The 17,959-nt window shown below is 45.8% G+C and overlaps 1 protein-coding gene across 1 annotated transcript in view; it reads left to right on the top strand.

The window, feature by feature from the left end:
• Nucleotides 1-2,204: 2,204 nt before the first annotated feature.
• The window catches only part of EDC4 (enhancer of mRNA decapping 4), a gene marked incomplete at its 5' end in the record, with an annotated part of 37,966 nt that continues 22,211 nt past the window's right edge, over nucleotides 2,205-17,959 (top strand). The window contains 12 exons of the mRNA XM_082489231.1: nucleotides 2,205-2,283; nucleotides 6,310-6,466; nucleotides 7,552-7,663; nucleotides 8,800-8,899; nucleotides 10,497-10,686; nucleotides 11,778-11,925; nucleotides 12,457-12,561; nucleotides 13,465-13,574; nucleotides 14,159-14,242; nucleotides 14,827-14,922; nucleotides 15,991-16,093; nucleotides 16,528-16,708. Of these exons, the coding sequence (XP_082345357.1) occupies nucleotides 2,205-2,283; nucleotides 6,310-6,466; nucleotides 7,552-7,663; nucleotides 8,800-8,899; nucleotides 10,497-10,686; nucleotides 11,778-11,925; nucleotides 12,457-12,561; nucleotides 13,465-13,574; nucleotides 14,159-14,242; nucleotides 14,827-14,922; nucleotides 15,991-16,093; nucleotides 16,528-16,708 (1,465 nt within the window). The remainder of the gene's footprint in view (nucleotides 2,284-6,309; nucleotides 6,467-7,551; nucleotides 7,664-8,799; nucleotides 8,900-10,496; nucleotides 10,687-11,777; nucleotides 11,926-12,456; nucleotides 12,562-13,464; nucleotides 13,575-14,158; nucleotides 14,243-14,826; nucleotides 14,923-15,990; nucleotides 16,094-16,527; nucleotides 16,709-17,959) is intronic.

The following is a 17,959-nucleotide window of genomic DNA, read 5'->3' as shown; positions in this document are numbered from 1 at the left end:
GTACCTCCAGGGATGGTAACTCAATATGTTCACCCTCAAAGCTAAACAGGACACTGCATTGTCTTCATAGGCAGATGGGGTGTCAATCCAGCAGTGTCCTCCTGGAGTTTGTACCCCACTGTAAAGCCCTGGCCCTGCTTTCTGGTGCCCTTCGAGCATCCTTTCCTTACAACTTGAGCTGGTGTACTGTGCTGGTTTTTACAGCATGGTTGGCTGTCATGTATTTTCCACCCTGGAGGTGGCAGTATTCCACCAGTGAAAGGATTCATTAAATTAATCTTTCCAGTATCCGAGAAGGCGCAGGAGCAGAATCACATTCACTTTACCTTCAGACCTGACTTAAGCCACTAGGCCTCAGTTTTCAAGGGCTTTTGAAGTATACAACTTGGCATTTCTCTTTTTGATGCTTTTCAGGAAAGCCTGGGATGGGCTGTGCTCAAGCTGGTCCGTTCTCTAATCTGGCTGCTTTGGTGTTTGAATCGGAACGGACCTTTCTTGGGAGCGGATATTAGGGCCCTCCCGTTGGCTATTGCAGCATTGTCTTATATTCCCCGTTTCAAATGCTGGGCTGTTCTCCTGTCGCTGCTCCTATGCTATGAAAGTCACGCTCAAAATTAATCACTTGAAGAGATTAGCTCTTTCAGCAGGAGGCATTTTCTACGGTCACCGCTAAGCAAAGATCCTTCTGTTGTAGCTCCAGATCTAAATGAAGCCTGGCAGAGGAGGGGGGATCTAAGAATAGGTCTGGCTGATGAACCTTGCTCTGCAGGAGGATCTGGTCTGCAAGGTCGGGGTAGGCCTTTGAATAACGAGCTTAATAAGCCAGAGAGAGCTTGCTTAAAAGTCAGGTTCAAGGAATGATACATGTGGCAGAGGTTAGTTTAAAAACTATCTAAAATAACATTCTTTTAGGCCACTGAATGTTCAAAGCAGTTATCCCCTGAAATTGGTCATGTAGGTTTTTCTGGGGCTCTTTTTCCTGCCATTCCCCACACAGTCCTTCACTCCTTACCTGGAGAAGACAAACACTGGTGTTTCTAAAGCATAGACTCATCAAGGTTGGAAGAGACCTTTAAGATCATTGAGTCCAACCATCAACCCAGCACTGCCAAACCCACCACTAAACCCATGTCCCTCAGCACCACATCAGCTTGTCTTTTAAATCCCTCCAGGGATGGTGACTCCACCGCTTCCCTGGCAGCCTCTTCCAATGCTTGCCAACCCTTTCCGTGAAGAAATTCTCCCTAATATCCAATCTAAACCTCCCCTGGCGCAACTTGAGGCCATTTCCCCTTGTCCCATCGCTTGTTCCTTGGGAGAAGAGACCAACCCCCCCTCCTTTCAGGGAGCTGTAGAGAGCGAGAAGGTCTCCCCTCAGCCTCCTTTTCCCCAGGCTGAACACCCCCAGGTCCCTCAGCCGCTCCTCATCAGCCGTGTGCTCCAGACCCCTCACAGCTCTGTTGCCCTTCTCTGGACACACTCCAACACCTCAGTGTCTTTCTTGTCATGAGGGGCCCAAAACTGAACACAGCACTGGAGGTGGGGCCTCACCAGTGCTGAGCACAGGGGGATGATCACCTCCCTAAATCAGTATTGCTTAATGTTATTGACACCCACAGGTCACTTTTGAGGCCCGATATAAGTGAAGAGATCTGCTGTCTCTTCGCTGTCGTTTTTTGTACCCACTTTTACTGGTGAGACGGAGCCCCCACCATCCCCTCCTGACTGGGGAAGCCGGTGTGGAGGGACGGCGGCAGAGGCCGGGCCGGACAGCCGGAGGAGATTATTTTACTCCCCAAACAGCCTGTTTTAACCCTTTATGAGTGAGACTTTCGGTATCCTCTCATGTTTTTGGCCCTGGCGGGAATTCACACCCGGGGTGTTACCAACAAGGCCCCTTGAGGCCTGCGGCAGCCGCCGCCCCCTCAACGCCCGGGCTGGCGGCAGCGGGCGGCCCGGTGGGAGAGGCCCGGCCCCGCGGGGAGGAGGCGGAGGAGGAGGAGGCCGGGGCCGCCGGTTCTAGCCCTGCCGCCCGAAACCGGGCTGGCTCCGCCCCCGCCGCGCCCGGAACCCTCCGTCCACGGCGGCGGTTTCCGCCCGGCGCACCCAGGCCCGGACCGGAGGCGGAAGCGTGGGCGGCGGGGCCGGGCCGGGGCAGCGCGGTGGCGGTTGTGCGGGCGGCGGCGGGAAGCGGGCCGGGCCCCATGGCCTCCTCCTCCAGTATCGACATTGAGGACGCGACCCAGCACCTGCGGGACATCCTCAAGCTGGACCGGCCGGGAGGTGAGGCACTGGGGCCGAGGGGGCGCGGGAGGCCTGGCCGCCGCACAGGGCCCTGTCCCGGGGCCGGGGCCGGGGCCGGGGCCGGGGCCGGGGCCGCGGGACCCTCCTCAGCCGGGGCCTCTCTCTCAGGCGGCCGCGCTCCGGGGCTGGGCCCGTCTCCCTCGGGGCGCCGGTGGCATCGCCCTCCGCCGGCTCCGGGGCGAGAGGGGGCCGGCTCGGCCCTGACCCGGCGCCGGCGGGGAGGGAGGTGTGCGCCGGCCCGGGGCAGGAGAGGAGCCAGGAGGACCGTCGCTGATGGCGGGGGGGGGGATTCTTGTCGCTGAGCTGAGCGGGAGCGGTTCGGACCCGGAGCTCGCTGCTGCTGCGCGTCTCTGGGCTCCTCTTATCCGAGAGGTTTCGCTGTTGATAACTGACCAGTACTCACCACCTCCACCCCGGTCTCCCTCTTGCGTTAGGAATACCCGGGCTCAGGAGAAGGGGCCATGAGTGCTATCTTCAAACCTGATGAGGTAATGGTCTGAAGGAGCCTGACACCACGAATATTTCATCCAAAAAACCCCCTTAGCCTCTGGGTAAAGGACACAATTTATGCCTGTGTTGTGCTCCTGTTAAGGAAAAAAACAGCAATAATGTAGCTTTTAAGTGTCCTGAGAGTCAGTACGAATGTGCTGCCTCCAAAGCAAATGCCACGTGTGCCGCCTTTGGCTTGGCTGAAAGGATGCTAGGTTGGATGCGGGATTGTTGTGGGAGGGGTGTAGAGGCACCTGGGGTGATGGAGCAAACCTACAGGAAGCCAGCTTCATTAGTTTTACTACCCATAGAGAAACTTCTCATTACTTGACGTAGCTTCTCTTGTTTCTGGACCACTTGCGTGCTCCTGGATTATTAATTCCTGTAAGAAGATACATTTTTCCTTCATAGTACAGCACTCTGTACGTGAAATACCGAAAGGAGAACTTGGTGCAGGGATGGGGAACGCTTGTTTCACAACCAATTTCTGACCTGAAAGGATGTGTCATGGTTGGGAAATGGTTGGAGTTGTTTCTGTTCTCTCAAGGTGACTTGACTTTCCCCTGCAGCAGCTTCTCTTGCTGGTTGACGCAAAGGAGTTATTTACTGAGTACGGCTTATTTCTTTCCATTTTTCTTCTTTCCTATTTGTTCTCTTTATACCTTCTCTGTGAACTCTAGTGCACAAGAAGACGGTTGAGAGGAAAAGGAGCAAATGGACAGTAAGTCAAGCTGTAAGAACCCTGTGGTTGTTCTCACCAGAAGTCACTGCCTGGGTAGTAGAAAATAGACATGAAAGAACTGGACATAATAAAGTGAAGAGCAACAGTACTTGTCTGTTAACTGAAAGCCTTTGAAAATCCTGTTAGGGTGTCAGAGGAAAGGGAAAATGGGGGATCCTTCAAGGCTTTTGACAGAGAATAGAAGCAGCCTCATGAATTGTATGCGTAGGGCTGGTCTTTTCTGGCATAAAGTTGCTGTGGTCAAGGTCCTCTCTAGTTCCAGTTTCTATTATGCCTTGGGTTTCACTTACAGATTTTAATATCCAGCAGAGAGTAGTGTAGCTGCTTTCCAAGGTTACTATCACTAAGAAAGTTTTGCAGTACTAGGTGTATGTAGCTGTGAGAAGCGTTATGTTATTCTGTGTGCTGTCCAGGCAGGTGACAAGAACACTCCTCACTCTAAAGAGTTTAGAGCTGTCACAGCGCTTTTAGTTCTGCTTGGGTTTGACGATTGTGAGAATGTGATCCACCACTCCAGTCTCTCTTGACACAGTTTTCTCCCAGTTTTGGCAAACATCATCCATTGTTTTAGTAGCCCTTGCCCCGTTTTTTTTTTGTTTTTTTTTTTTTTACGCCATGCCCTCAGCAAGGGGGAGCTGCACGATCAAACCATGGACCTCCTAGCTGGGGCACTAGTCAGTGTCAGTGTACTATGGAGGAGAGTCCCTGCTGGGATTGTGGGCAGAATCCTGCAATCCATGCTGAAATCTCTGCTGGTAACCAGGGCTTACATGGGCTCACCCTAGTCGTCTGACATTTATCAGGGAAGGGTTCTGTTCAGTACAGAGTAGCATCCCCCGGTGCAGGCAACGGTGTGAGCAGGAAGAGTTTAGTATCTCGGCTCTGATTGGTCCTGCTTACCCACTCTTGAAAAAGGTAATGAATACAACCCCCTTATTTCCCTTTGAAGGCCACTCCTAGTCTAGGTTAATATTTTTGTTTTGTTCACCTACCTACTAAACACTGGGCCTTCTTTTATGCCTTCAGGACTGTGTGCAGGCAGCACCTGTGCTTGTCTGGCTCCCAGTAAGACAGTGATAGGCTAAGCCCCGTTCCTGAGTTTCGGTGTGCTGCTGTTGTGCCCATCAGCCTCTGAGGCATGTTTTCTCCTTCCCTTTCCCATGGAGCGAACATCACCATCCTGCTGTCTGTAAAAGAGCAGAGATAGTTACACGAGGCATTCCTGATGCTGCAAATAGACCAAAGACTGTATTATCTTTCTCTGGCAGCCTGGATGCTTTTTCTATAGGGAGTATTTTCCTGCTTTCTGTCACAAAGGATAAAAGGATAAGTTGCTGCAACCGATAAAACACCCACCATATGCTCTAGAAATAAGGGGTGCATCTTAATCTTGCAACAGCAAGCACAGTGCAAATGTGTTAGGGGGTTGCAGGATCCCATTCCCTGGGCTGACCTTTCCTTGTGCTGTATGAGTGCCACTGCCTTTTTCTTCATGCAGTGCAGGTAAACTGAGGTGAGTGCCCAAATGGTCTCTGCATCAGGATACTCTGTTACTGCAGAGGCTTTTTGTGTCCATAGTGTAGTTGCTGATTTAATGACAGGTGAGTTTTAAATATTCTTCTGGTAAATGAATAACAGTCGCTGATATTTCTGTAGGCAGCAGCACTCATCCTGGTATGTTAGAGCCTGTTTGGTAACTGAAAGCATGCCTGGCTTTCAAAGGACGTGCCTCTTGCCCATGGTTCTGTTCAGGTTTGTTATGTGTGCCAGTAACGGTGGAACTTCTGGTCCTGGGAGCAGCCATTTTGCAAGAGCTCAGCTGCAGTTGTTACCTGGCAACAGTACACGAAATTTCAGTTTTCAAAACCTGTGAAAATTTCAAGCGAGGGTTTTGCTGAGACAGGAGGCTTTGACTTCGGCATATTGATGTGTTAGTGCAGATGGAGCTGACTTCCTCTCCAATGGGGATTGTCAACTATTTACCTTGCTAGTGAAATAGAAGAGTCTCCTTTGCCCCCTGTTATGCCTGTCCCCTTCTAAAAGCCTTCAGAAGGCGTGGAGGCCACCAGGCAACTTGTGCTAGGCCAAATATGTTAAGTCAGGGCATATGCACTCTTGAAGCTTTTCACAAGTGGTTGCTTTATGCAAAACTTGAGTGCTGTAAACTTCTAAGTGACTAATTGGCCAAGGGGAAAATATGGGAATCCCGTAGGCACGGCTGTGCAGTTTCATAGCTCAGTTACTCAAACACCTGGACTTTGAGGTCAGGTCTCAGTTAGAAGCCAGTTTTGGAAAATAACAAATGTATTATTTCCAGCCAGCCCCAAGTGTTGCAGCTGACCACTGTATTGCTGGACTTCAGAGATATCTCTGCAGGCGTGAGGGTTAGAAACGACCCTTCAAGAACACTTTGGTCTGGCACCTGATTCAGTAAATCTGAATTACCAGTTTAGTCTTTCTGATCCAGGACTATTTGCTCTTTGAACCTGGTAAGTTCCTTGTACCTGTGCTTTGGTGCTTTCTGGTCTGCTGGGATCGCTTGTGTAAGGAAAGAGCTACGACTTCATTCGTTTGTGTGGAGATAAGTTTCTTGTATGGAAGGGCTCTTCTCTTACACATCCCTTTTGGAGAAGAATGCTTTTTCCAACCAATTCAGCTTATTCTACCCAATAAGCCAGTAGAACCTGACAAAAAACATCTGGAGGTAGCATATTTCATGCAGTGAAAATACTTTTAAATGGATGTTGTGCACAATTGGTCATGCTTTTCCCTAGGTTCAGTGAATGAGAACCAGAGACCGTCAAATTCATATAATGGAGACCTGAATGGACTGCTGGTGCCTGATCCCATTGTGGCCGGAGATGGACCTTCTTTGGCTAAGCCAGTGCATCGCAGCATTTCTTTGGGAGCCCTGCAGGAGAAACAAGTCATGTAAGTTTCGTCAAAAAAAAAAAAAGAAAAGCTGATAGTGAATAGAAAACGGTTCAAAATGAGTTCTGGTGAGCCTGGACAAGCATGCTGGGAGTCTGACAGTGAGTTTTATGTTGAGTTCAGGTGGCAGTTGTGGGTCCATGCTGTTGGTCAGAGCTTTTTGTAGTTTTTGTGAGGCTGATGCGGGGAGCCCTTTGTTCTTGCTGCTCAGGAACTGAAGAATATCGGCAGAACTGTTTAGAGAGAAGGGGAGCAGGACTGCATGGTGGACATTGCAAGTGAGGATGGAGGTAAATTAGCAGGGACCTGGCTGAAACTTAGCGTTCTTATGTAGACCTCCAGCTGGACTCTTTCAGGGACCCAAGTTACCTGAGAGGTAACTTATACCAGTTTGCAGTGTGGTAGACTTTGCAATTGTCAAAGTATTTCTCTCCACATAGCTTAAAACAGGACAAACGATCCTGAGCTAGATTTCTACCTAACTCTTTGCTGAGTTGTGCATATACACGGTGTGTTTTGTGCTTTTACTACTTATGTGCAAGAGAACACATGCATATGGAATACTTTGGATTTGTCATGGGAGTAATAATGCAAATCCACATCAGTCTAATTAATGTAATGCTTGGCTTCATCTGCAGACTCTTAACATCAGAGCTCATGTAAATAGCTTTGGTTTGGGTTCTCTGGTCATAATTTTGAGAGAGGATGCCATGAGAGCCATGAGCAGCGTGCACTGTTGTTGATGAGGTTCAGCTGGTTGACTTTGGTCTCTTTGCACCTTCCTATGTCGGGTAGTAGTCAAGGCTACTTTAACCAAATGTAGGTCTGTGCTCAAGTCAAACAGACTGGAGGGTTTTAAGCTGAACAAACCAGGTGTTTGGCGCTCTCAAACGCGCGGCACATGAGGAAGGGAGACTCTTAATTGAAAGTTGTTTCTGTTTGCAATTGTTCAGTTCAAACTCCCTAGATGCACAGATACTCCTTCTGCATTGATGTTAAAATTATGAATAGCAAATATCTGACCGCTGTTCTCTTCCTGTGAGCCCTGTCTGATTTTTTTTCTTTCCCTTTGTTCTTCTTAAAAGCTGCCTTTCCGGTGATGACAGCTCCACTTGTGTAGTGATATCAGCAAAAGATGTGGAGATAGTGGCCAGCAGTGATTCCAGCATCACCAGTAAGGCCAGAGGGAGTAATAAGGTAAGGAGCAAGAGAAATCATAGTTCTGTCTCTTTTTTTAGTCACTTACACTCATGCTTGAATATTTTAAACAGAAATTACTATCATCTTTCCTGTGTTATAAGGGCTTGTAATTAGTTAGAAGTTTGTCAAAGAGCTTAACAAGGGGAAAAAAATTGGAGCAGTATCTTGTAAGCGATGGTTACTGTTATTCCAGAGTCTGGCCAAGCTATCCTCTAATTTTCAGGAATAAATCCATGATCTAAGCTGGATCCTGGAAAAGTGCCCTTCCTTCACAAACAAGTTTTTCCTGCTGATTGTTTCTTCGTTGGCAGGTCTTCACTATGGAGGGGGGGTTGCTCTTGACAGTTTGCTAACCTCAGTCCTGCTGAGGGCTCCACCCAGCACATCAGAGCTGCAGGAGAACCAATGTGCTGAGATTAGAACTAGTGCTATAGCAGAGTACCAAGATGTGCTCAGAACAAATGCTAATAATTAGGAGAGAGAACTCTGGTCTTGATCCTTTTGGCACTTTTCCATATTGTATTGTTTTGTTCCTTGACGTGCAATGAATTAAAGGACCTCAGAGATTGTAAATAAATACTGTACTATGTTGTTATTATTTTTCATGGATAATACTGAAGATAAAAATGAAAGGGAGGATCACTGTCATAACTTCCACAGTATTTCTTAATTCTTTGCTTGCGAAGGCAATGCTTATCAATAAGACCAGGACTTTCCAGTTTCTTGGCAAGCAGTATTGAAACTAAAAAGCAAGTGCCCATGCAGCAAATGTGTTTCTATATTTCAAAAAAGTTTCCAAGAACTGGGAATCCAGACACAGTGCTTATAAAGAGGTAAAGGGTGCCTTACTGTAGTTGTAGGGTCGAGTGTTGTTCTGCAGCATGGCAAATTCAGTGAGTTGCATTCCTTCTTTCAATGGAAGGAAACATTCATCAGCCTCCAGAACTTTGAATGTTCAGGGCTCTGCTACCTGGTGTTCAATGTGCAATTCTTCTTACCAACTGCTGCTTCTCACAGTTACCTATTAAGCATCACACATCTTCCCTAGAGGAAATTGTGTATTCGGCAGGTTTGTCCCAGGAAAATGTTAATTCCGGACATTTCTCATGTTTTGTTTTCTTTCTCCTGAGCAGGTGAAAATACAGCCTGTTGCTAGATATGACTGGGAGCAGAAATACTATTATGGCAATCTGATAGCTGTGTCAAACTCTTACCTGGCTTATGCCATTAGAGGTGAGATACCTTCTTGTCTTGGATGTGATTTGTATTCTCTTGCTCTGTGTATCTCTAAAAGAGGCAAAGGTTTGCATCAGAAGAAGGTAACTGGCAATAATTGAAACGCATCTTGCAATACCCAGGTCAGGCTGCTGTTTTAGTGGGAATATAACTGAAACTGGAGCTACAGGGGAGGGAAGAGTTGGTGGTGTAGGAGAGTTTCTGCTGAGAAGGAAAGCTTTTCTGAAGTTAGAAATGAAAGAAAGAGAAGGACTCTGGGGATGGAGGAAAAGTTGAAGGATTACATTGGTTCCACTGGACAGTAAACTGATGTTCAGATTACTCCTCTAATTAAATATTTCTGCAGTAAACAAGCTTCTCTGTAGCTAAGCACAGAAACATCCCTATGGTAATTTGAGCAGATAAATGTTTGTGATGGATTTGCTTGCATAAATTTAGAGTTGAGTTTAAGGCTAAATTTAGAGGAGCCAAAGAGCAATACAGATACAGTGTGTTTTGCAGTAGGAAGGAATAGAAAAGCAGAACAACACAGGGAGAGGCTGTTTCACAACATACATGAAACAAATGAACACTTAGTCGTCTGCAGTGTCTCTTTGTGCTCTCATATAACCACACAGTTCTTGGGGCTCCATCAGCTCTTCCCTTTCTTCCTAGTTCTAACACCCAGTAGTTTGTCTGACCTTTTAGGAAATCTACTACTTTGCTTCTGTGTGTTGGTTTTTTTTTTTTTTTTCCCTAGCTGAAGTTATTTTAGAGCATCTTTAGGGTGTCTTACCCTTTTTTAAAGTATTGAAGCTGGGGTGCAGTAACACTATAGAAAGCTGAGTGGTCTGCTAGGGTTGGCTTGGGCATCAAGGTGGAAACGATAGGGCTTCCATAAGACTGCTCGCATTATAGTGATGTTTGTCTGAAATGGTGAAATTGGAAAATTCCCTTGGTATTTGCATGCTCTAACGCATGTTCTTTTCAGTCATGCAAACCAAAAAGCAGTGCTTTTTTCCAGGTGAGTGTTTATGCTTTTTACATTCCCCTTACAGAAGATATATTTGAGCTACCTGCTTCTCTGTGACTCCTTTTCTGTAATTACTGAAAATGAAATTGCAATTAACGTTAATTCACTGTCACTGGACGTCAGTCTTGGAGGTTTGGTAGCTTTGTCATCACCCTGGTCTAAAGATTTAGGCTGTGCATTTAATGAAGGCATCTTTCATGAGCATAATCCTGGTAATCTTGAGAAGTCAACTTCGGTTGACTTTTTAAGTAGAGCAACTTAGAATTTGAAGTGCTCAAGAAATTGTAGAAGATATGGGGAATTAAGCTGTCCCTTACAAGACAGGCAAAGTCGTCCTTGATGCTGTTGTTCCAATCTTCTGCACCAAATCTGAAAAGTGCAGTAAATATTTGTGCATGTACCCTGGGTCTTGAAGGGGCTTCTTAATGTGGTACCTGTTGAGGTGGGTTTTCAGTGTGCTGCAAGTGACATTTGATGGCAGGATGGGTGCTGGAAATTATAAGCCGATGGCTGGAAACAAAGGTAGTGCTGTGGGGAAACCGCACAGCTAAATGGTGACTTCTCCCTCTGTCTTTTCTGCAGTTGCCAGTAACGGCTCCGCTATGGTGCGGGTGTTGAGTGTCAGCACTGCTGATCGGACATTGCTGAAGGGATTCACAGGCGGTGTGGCAGACCTGGCTTTTGCTCATCTCAACTCTAACCAGCTGGCGTGCCTGGATGAGGCCGGCAACCTTTTTGTCTGGCGCCTGGCCATGGATAAAGAAAAGATCCAGTATCTTGTCAAAATATGCCTCTTATAAGTCTTTGTCTAATGGTTAAATGTGAATGCAACCTCAAAATTGTACCTTATTTTCTATCCTTTCCAGAACAGCAGCTTGCAGGGGGAAGGTCGATAGTTCTGCCCCTTTCAGAGTATCAAATCAGGCATCCTGCGCCTGTATTCGGCGCAATAATTACTTGAAAATGCACATAGCTTGAAATTCTAGGAGTGACACCTCAGTGCTCCTTCTGGTCCAGGCAAAAGTAGTCAGTGAGAAGTGTCAGTCCGTACTAGCTGGCCTTACACATGGGCAGAGTCACCTCGGTAGTGTGACAAAGTTTTTTACTTACTTTTGTCTGGTTCTAGCTCTTTTCCCCAGTTACTTTTTTGGGGAAGAAGATGTAATACTTCCCTCCTGTTCACCATCTTCCTTCCAAACCTGTCATCCCTCTTCTTTTGGTAGTCCTGAAATTTATTTTCAGTGTTTTATTCATTGTCCTAAATCTTTTCCTTTTAATTGCTCGGAGTGACTGCTCAGTGCTTTGGGAAGCATGTCAGTCTGTGGGATATGTCGTCTTAGGCTGTGGCTTCTTAATTTTAATTGTATACCATCATTTGAAAAGCAAGTGGAGCAAAGGTGATTGTAGTTGTTTAAGATCTGATTTGTTGGGGTGGACCTAGAGCATTCAGCTTGGGGCAACGAGAGCATTCAGCTTGGGGCAACGTGGTAGTTTTTCTGTCTTTCTACGGTAGTGTTGCGATGCTAGCTGAAATCATTTAATCTGTCTGTTAGCAGTCGTGTGGATTGCAAATTCAGATGCGTGTGCGTGCTCCTCTTGTGCTTGTCCTGTCCCTGTTTGCAGCCTGCAAGAGAAAGTTATGAGACTCTGTTGACTTTCGTAAGCTTAACCTCTTCTGACAGGGAAGAAACACTAGCTTGTCTGCTTTCTTAGCAGGATCGTTTTACCTGGTCTCTTTTTGAATCAGTGACCCAGAAAATCTTGAGGTTTAATAGTATTTAACAGAGGACCAAACCTGAATAGGTTATTGCTGATCATTAGTAATGCAGCCAGAATCTTACGTTTCTTAACCATGGTGACCAGAGAGGAGATCTTGGTGCACATCAAGCGACCTGACAATACCCCGTTGAACACCTCTCGAAGAATCATCTGGTGCCCTTTCATCCCGGATGATAATGAGGAGAGTGGTGAAGAGGGAAGTCAGACGCTGGCATTGTTGCATGAAGACAGGGTAAGGAAACCCTGCTTTTGAAGCATTATCCTTATCATTAGAGGGAGAGAATCTAATGAAGGAAAGACCCGGTATGGTTAGAGTTGTAAAGGCTCCTGTCTAGTCCGTGTTGGGGATCCTCCCATAATATGAGATGTGGGATTCCTCTCTTCTGAGGAGAGGTCATGCTGATCTTCCTCTGGGCCTCAAGAGGATAGAAAATGGTAACTTCTGCTCGCCGTCAAATAGCGAGGACCGCTAGAAACAGTGTGGAGGGCCAGAGGCATCACTTGGCTGTTCAGGGTGAGCCAGTACCTAGGGGAGGGGCCTTGGTGAGCCACAAGTGCAGCTGCCAAGAGCAGTTCCCCGTACTTATATACAGCTGAATGCCAGGAAAGCATCTAATGGCTAAATTGGGTGGAAATGGGAAGGTTTATGTTACATACTTGCCATTGGGCTGGTATGTCAGGATATAAGGATATAAGAAATTCTGCACTGGATCAGACCAATAGTTACAGAAATAAACCTCTGTGCCCGCATGTGTGTTTCCAGGCAGAGGTGTGGGATTTGGACATTATCCGAACAAACAACAGCTCCTGGCCCGTGGAAGTGCCTAGTATCAAAGAAGGCTTCATCGTAGTGAAAGGCCACAGCACGGTATAAACCTGTTTCGCTTTCTTTACTGCCATTGCATAGGGGATTGCTACAGATCACTTAAGTTTTCTTTGGGTTAGTGTCTCGGGAGCTGCAGTTCTTAGGACAGTTGGCTGTAAAAAACCCAGTTGCTTACCCATCCGCGCTATCACCCACAACCTCCTGGCTATGTACACACACTATTGGTAAGTAACCTCTGTTTAAAAAGCCAAGGTGAACGTGTAGTCATCTGCTTTGAAAACAGCTCTTGAAAAAACTCACCTGTATTTCCAAGGGCCTGTTTGACAGCCTGGGCTGTGTTTCTGTTCTTTTTTATATATCCTGGTAAATGCAACACTTAACATGGCAGTGGTTTACTGCTGGATGAGAAGAGCAAAATTAAGCTCGATGTCATGTTTATTCTTCTATGATTCCCCTAATGAGTATAGTTACATCTGTGAGTACAGTGGACCAGGACTGCAGCTGAGTATCCAGGGGGTGATATTTTGAATCTAAAAGAAACAACGGGAAAGTGCAATTTCAATTCTTGAACAGGATGACGATAAAGTAATTGTATGACTTTGTTTCACAATCATAATTGTTTAATCTGTAGTGATTGTGTAAAGCCAGAACAACCCAAAACAAAATGAGCTTCATTCATAACATGAGAAAAAGTGGGAACAGTAGCAGCACAACCCATTGTACTTAAGTTTGCTGTCTGGAAAAGGTGATTATTTATTATTATTACAAAAAAAAGTCCTGTTAATTCTTCTGTGAAGGGTAAAGTTACCTGGTGACATGTCTGTTAGAAATCACTCTGACCTTCTGTACTATCAGACTGGTAGTCCTGTTTGAAGAGAATACTCTTTTTTCATGAAGAGCTATAAAATCACTTTTCTGTGTCTTTTTTTCCCCCTCTCTGTTTAGTGCCTAAGCGAGGGAGCACTTTCTCCAGATGGAACTGTGTTGGCCACAGCAAGCCACGATGGTTTTGTCAAATTTTGGCAGATCTATATTGAGGGGCAAGACGAGCCAAGGTAACTGGAGGATTAGAAAATGAAGGATCTGAGAGCAGCATTTTCTCTGTGAGAGTTTCCTTGTTACAGAATGACCTGCGATGGTCATTCTCAGGACATTTATAAAGATAGAGGGTGAATGTTTTTAATTTGTGGCAGAAGAGTTGTATCACTGAGTATCACACATGCTCAAGGTTTGGGAACTTAGGAAGAAAGCAAAGGGCTGTGCCTGGAAGCAGGAGTTCTGTGCTTTGCACAGGCCGTAGTCAGCTCTTTTGCACTGTCCCTGTAAATGCAGGAGCTTCTCTGAGCTGTTCTTCTCAGTATTCTTCTCAGACTTCTTTTATGTATTGTGCCCTTGTTAAGACACATAGCAACACGTGATTTCTTTTCTTTTTTTTTTTTCTTTTGGGTCACAATCTATGGCTGTATGGGCTCTGATCTCCTTATTTTATATAAGCCTGTAAGCAGCTATAAGCTGATAATGCTTGGTGGCTGCTGACTTAATGCTGTCTTTGGACAAGGGGTAATGTGTTCAGCGCCCACCTTGTATATTCCTTATTGACTACTCCCTGCACGCTCAGTCTTTTCTGGTTCTTTCCTAGGTGTCTTCATGAGTGGAAGCCCCATGATGGGAGGCCTCTTTCCTGCCTGCTCTTCTGTGACAACCATAAAAAACAAGACCCTGAGTAAGTCCCCAATCCTGTCCTTGGAGTATCAAAGTTTAGTAGTGTCTTCTAACTCTGCCTTTGGTGGATTCCTTGTAATTGCATTGTACCTGTTTAAAAAAAAAAAAAAAAAAAAAAAAATCAGCATTGTGGTAGGAGCAAGTCCTGTCCTCTTTGCAGTCAGTTTTCTAGTGATGGAGAAATAAATAAGGCTCTGAAGCACAGTATAAAGTGACCTTAACTCTAGCGTCAATTCCATGAAAGCAAGAAAAATTCTAAACTGATGAGACCTTTCAGGTTTCTGGTATGGTCAGTTTTAACTGGCCTGTTATCCTCCAAATTTCTACTGCAGTTGATTAAAAACCAAAAGAGTTACTTTTTAATCTTTATTCTTTCTTCAGTCAGTTGTGGCTTTTGGGTTCTTGAGAGCTATGAGAGCTATAGTGGTTTCTAATCTGCCTCAGAAGCAGAAATTTTCTGGGAACTTTTAAGACACAGTTGGGCAAAATCAGCTATGAGCACCTTGTGAGGAACATTTCTGTGAAACATCCTTACTGGAAGTACCAGTTCTTCTTCAAGAGAACTTAATTCTTTTGTGCCTGCAGAGTTCCCTTCTGGAGATTTCTCATCACAGGAGCAGATCAGAATAGAGAATTGAAGATGTGGTGCACTGTGTCTTGGACTTGTCTGCAGACTGTCCGGTAGGTGGTGATATGTTGACTCCCCTGAAGTTTGATTTGGATTTGAAGTTTGGTTGGATTTACTTTGACAAGCAGATGAGCTCTCAATTTCCAGGTATACTTACTTTGCGAAGGTGATCCATTTCCAGCGGAGTCTACTCTAGCCCCAGTTAGAGCCTCCTGCTTTGCCAATTGAGCCATCTGTTGAAAGCTGGCAGGGCTGTGACATACTGTCAGGTTAAGCTTTGGCAAGGCGGGGGAGGTTGATCGTTTTATGCAGTCTCCTTGGTGTTACCAAGACCTATTGTCTTTGCTTTGGTCTGTAGAGCATAGACATACCTGTAGGAGAGGCATTCCAAAATTGCACACCTTGAGTGCTTTCTTCTGTAAAAATACTAGATATTCGATAACCAATCTAGATCTTTTCCTGATATTGCTTTTTCTGATTTAAATAATGAGAAGCTGCTATGTTGACAGAGCTTAAGCAATTATACATGAATTATTTGCTGAGCCTCATAGGTCCAGTTCAATTTCTGCTTTAGTACATCCCTTCACTCCGCTTCTGTTCCCTGATTCTACTTTTCTGCTGGTGGATCATGGCTTCTTTGATAACGTGCATGTGTAAGGCCACTTCTGTATTGCGCTCTTAAAGTGAGAGGAATATGCCATACAGCTGAGCACTGCTTTTTCCACCTCATACTACAGAAGGTCCAAAACCTGTAGAAGGGTTATTTCGGTTTGGTGGATTTTTTTTTTTTTTTAAATCTGTAGCCTTGGCTTTTGTCCTCCTATGAATGTGGAACATGTTAAGTAACGACAAACTGCCATCTTTCATTTAGACGTTCAGAATCTAGATCATATTGTGTGGTCTCCCTGATGAATTCTCTTAGCTGAAGTCAGCACTGATTTCCGCAATGATATTTTTGTTCTAGTGGGTGGTTGCATGGTAATATGGCTGTAAACTCCTTAAGATGTTGGGTTTTGCTTTTTTTTTTTTTTTTAAGCTGATGCAGTTTCATAGCAGTCGTTCTGGTTGTGCTAATCTGCCTTGTTTTCTGCACCCTTCCACCTCTTTGTTTGTGGATCTAGCTTTTCTCCTGACATCTTCAGCTCCATGAGTATTCTTCCCAGCCTGAAAGTCTGCCTGGACCTTTCCGCTGAATATCTGATACTGAGCGATGTGCAGAGAAAAGTAGGTGGTTCATTTTATTGCTGGCTCTGTGGGTAATGGTGACAGAAGGAGAAATGGCCTTTTGTGTGACTGGTTCTGCTGCCTAAGTGTAGGATTTGCATGTTAATAGCTAAAAATGCAGAGGTTGGCCTCAGCTATTTCACCATAAGATGACAAATGGTAACAATTCAGCTGATTAATCCTGAGGAGTCTTAAGGATTGTTTCTCACCCTGAAGTAAAGCTCTCGTTTGGAGACACCTGTGTCTGGCACAGTAAGATTGAGTTCCTGTGGCTCCCTTGGGTATTCTGTTTCAAATTTAAATGGCCCAGGCTTTATTCCTCCGTTATTTCCATTGTTCCAAATCTAGTTCAGGTGCTAGGCTTTGTAGTCCACACAGACATATGCGTTCCCTGCTCTGAAAGCCCAGTGACTTACTGTTTCTGATTCTTCCAGGTCTTGTATGTGATGGAGCTGATGCAGAACCAAGAGGAGGGCAAAGCTTACTTCAGCTCCATCTCGGAGTTCCTCCTTACTCACCCAGTCCTAAGCTTTGGCATCCAGGCAGTGAGCCGCTGTCGGTTAAGGCACACCGAAGTGCTCCCAGCAGAAGAGGAAAATGACAACTTGAGTGTAGGTAGGTGACAAAGAGAATTTGGCTGCTGTGAGATCAGGATTTCCTTCCTGGCTGGTTCTGGCTTTGTCATGAAAGGCTGGTCTCTTCTCCCAAGTAACAAGCTATAGGACAAGAGGAAACGGCCTCAAGTTGCACCAGGGGAGGTTCAGGGTAGATATTAGGAAAAATTTCTTCACTGAAAGGTTTGTCAAACATTGGAAGAGGCTGCCCAGGGAAGCGGTGGAGTTGCCATCCCTGGAGGGATTTAACAGAGGGGCAGACGTGGTGCCGAGGGACGTGGTTTAGTGGTGGGTTTGGCAGTGTTGGGTTAATGCTTAGAAATGGCCTTTAAGATCATCAAGTCCAACGTAAACAATTCCATGATTCTATGATTATTCTTTAAGTCTGTGTGAAACACATCCTGTGCAGCTACAGTACTTTGGGGAAACACAGTAGAGTTGGTTACAAGGGACCTCTGGAGGTCTCTGGTACAACCTGCTGCTTGAAGCAGGACTGTTTCTAGGGGTAGATCAGGTCACCTATGGCTTCATTTAGTTGCATGTTGAAGGCCCTCAAACATGACACTTCTGTCTGTGCTCTGGTGCCCTGTGCCAGGGCTGCACCCCTTCCCAAAGAAAATATTCCTAATGTGAACCTGAACCTCCCCACCCAGATTGCAGCCATTGCCCCTTGCCACACGGAAACTCCACTGAGATGTTTCTGGTGTTAAAAAAGCATTCCAGGGCTGTGTGGGCTGAAATGAGTGCAAGTGATGCTTTGATTAAGGTACAAGATTAGCTGCTCCTATCTGAGCCGTGATGCTTTGCGGTCATTGCCACCAGAAGAACGCAGGGCAAAACTTCCTCTGGCAGCGGCAGGGCTGAGTCTGCCTCCAGCACAGTTCCTGGAAGCAAAAGCGTTCCTGGAAGAACCGGCAGGATATATTTCTGTGGCTGGTTGTCTGAGTAAACTCTGTGTAAATAAGCATCGGAGGTGCGAGCATGTGATCTGAGAAACCAGTTGGTTGCTTCTGAATTGTGCTGCCTGAGCTGCAACAGATGTGAGGACAGTACGCAGTTGGAGTTGAGGGAAAGGGTGGGATTCTTCTCCATTGTTTCTGGAAGGTATGTTCCTAAACCACAAAGCTTCTTGCAACAGAAACAAAACAGGAACTCTCTTTTAGAGGAGAGCCTTCTGAGAAGCACGTGAGATCCGTTCTTCTGCCTGTTACTACAATGAATGACAGTGGAGAACTGTCCCATGCAGGCATTC

Source organism: Vanellus vanellus, assembly GCF_965231255.1.
Source record: "Vanellus vanellus genome assembly, chromosome: 12".
Lineage (NCBI taxonomy): Eukaryota > Metazoa > Chordata > Aves > Charadriiformes > Charadriidae > Vanellus > Vanellus vanellus.
The sequence above is the reverse complement of the archived record's forward strand: the minus strand, read 5'-3'. Positions and strand labels throughout refer to the sequence as shown.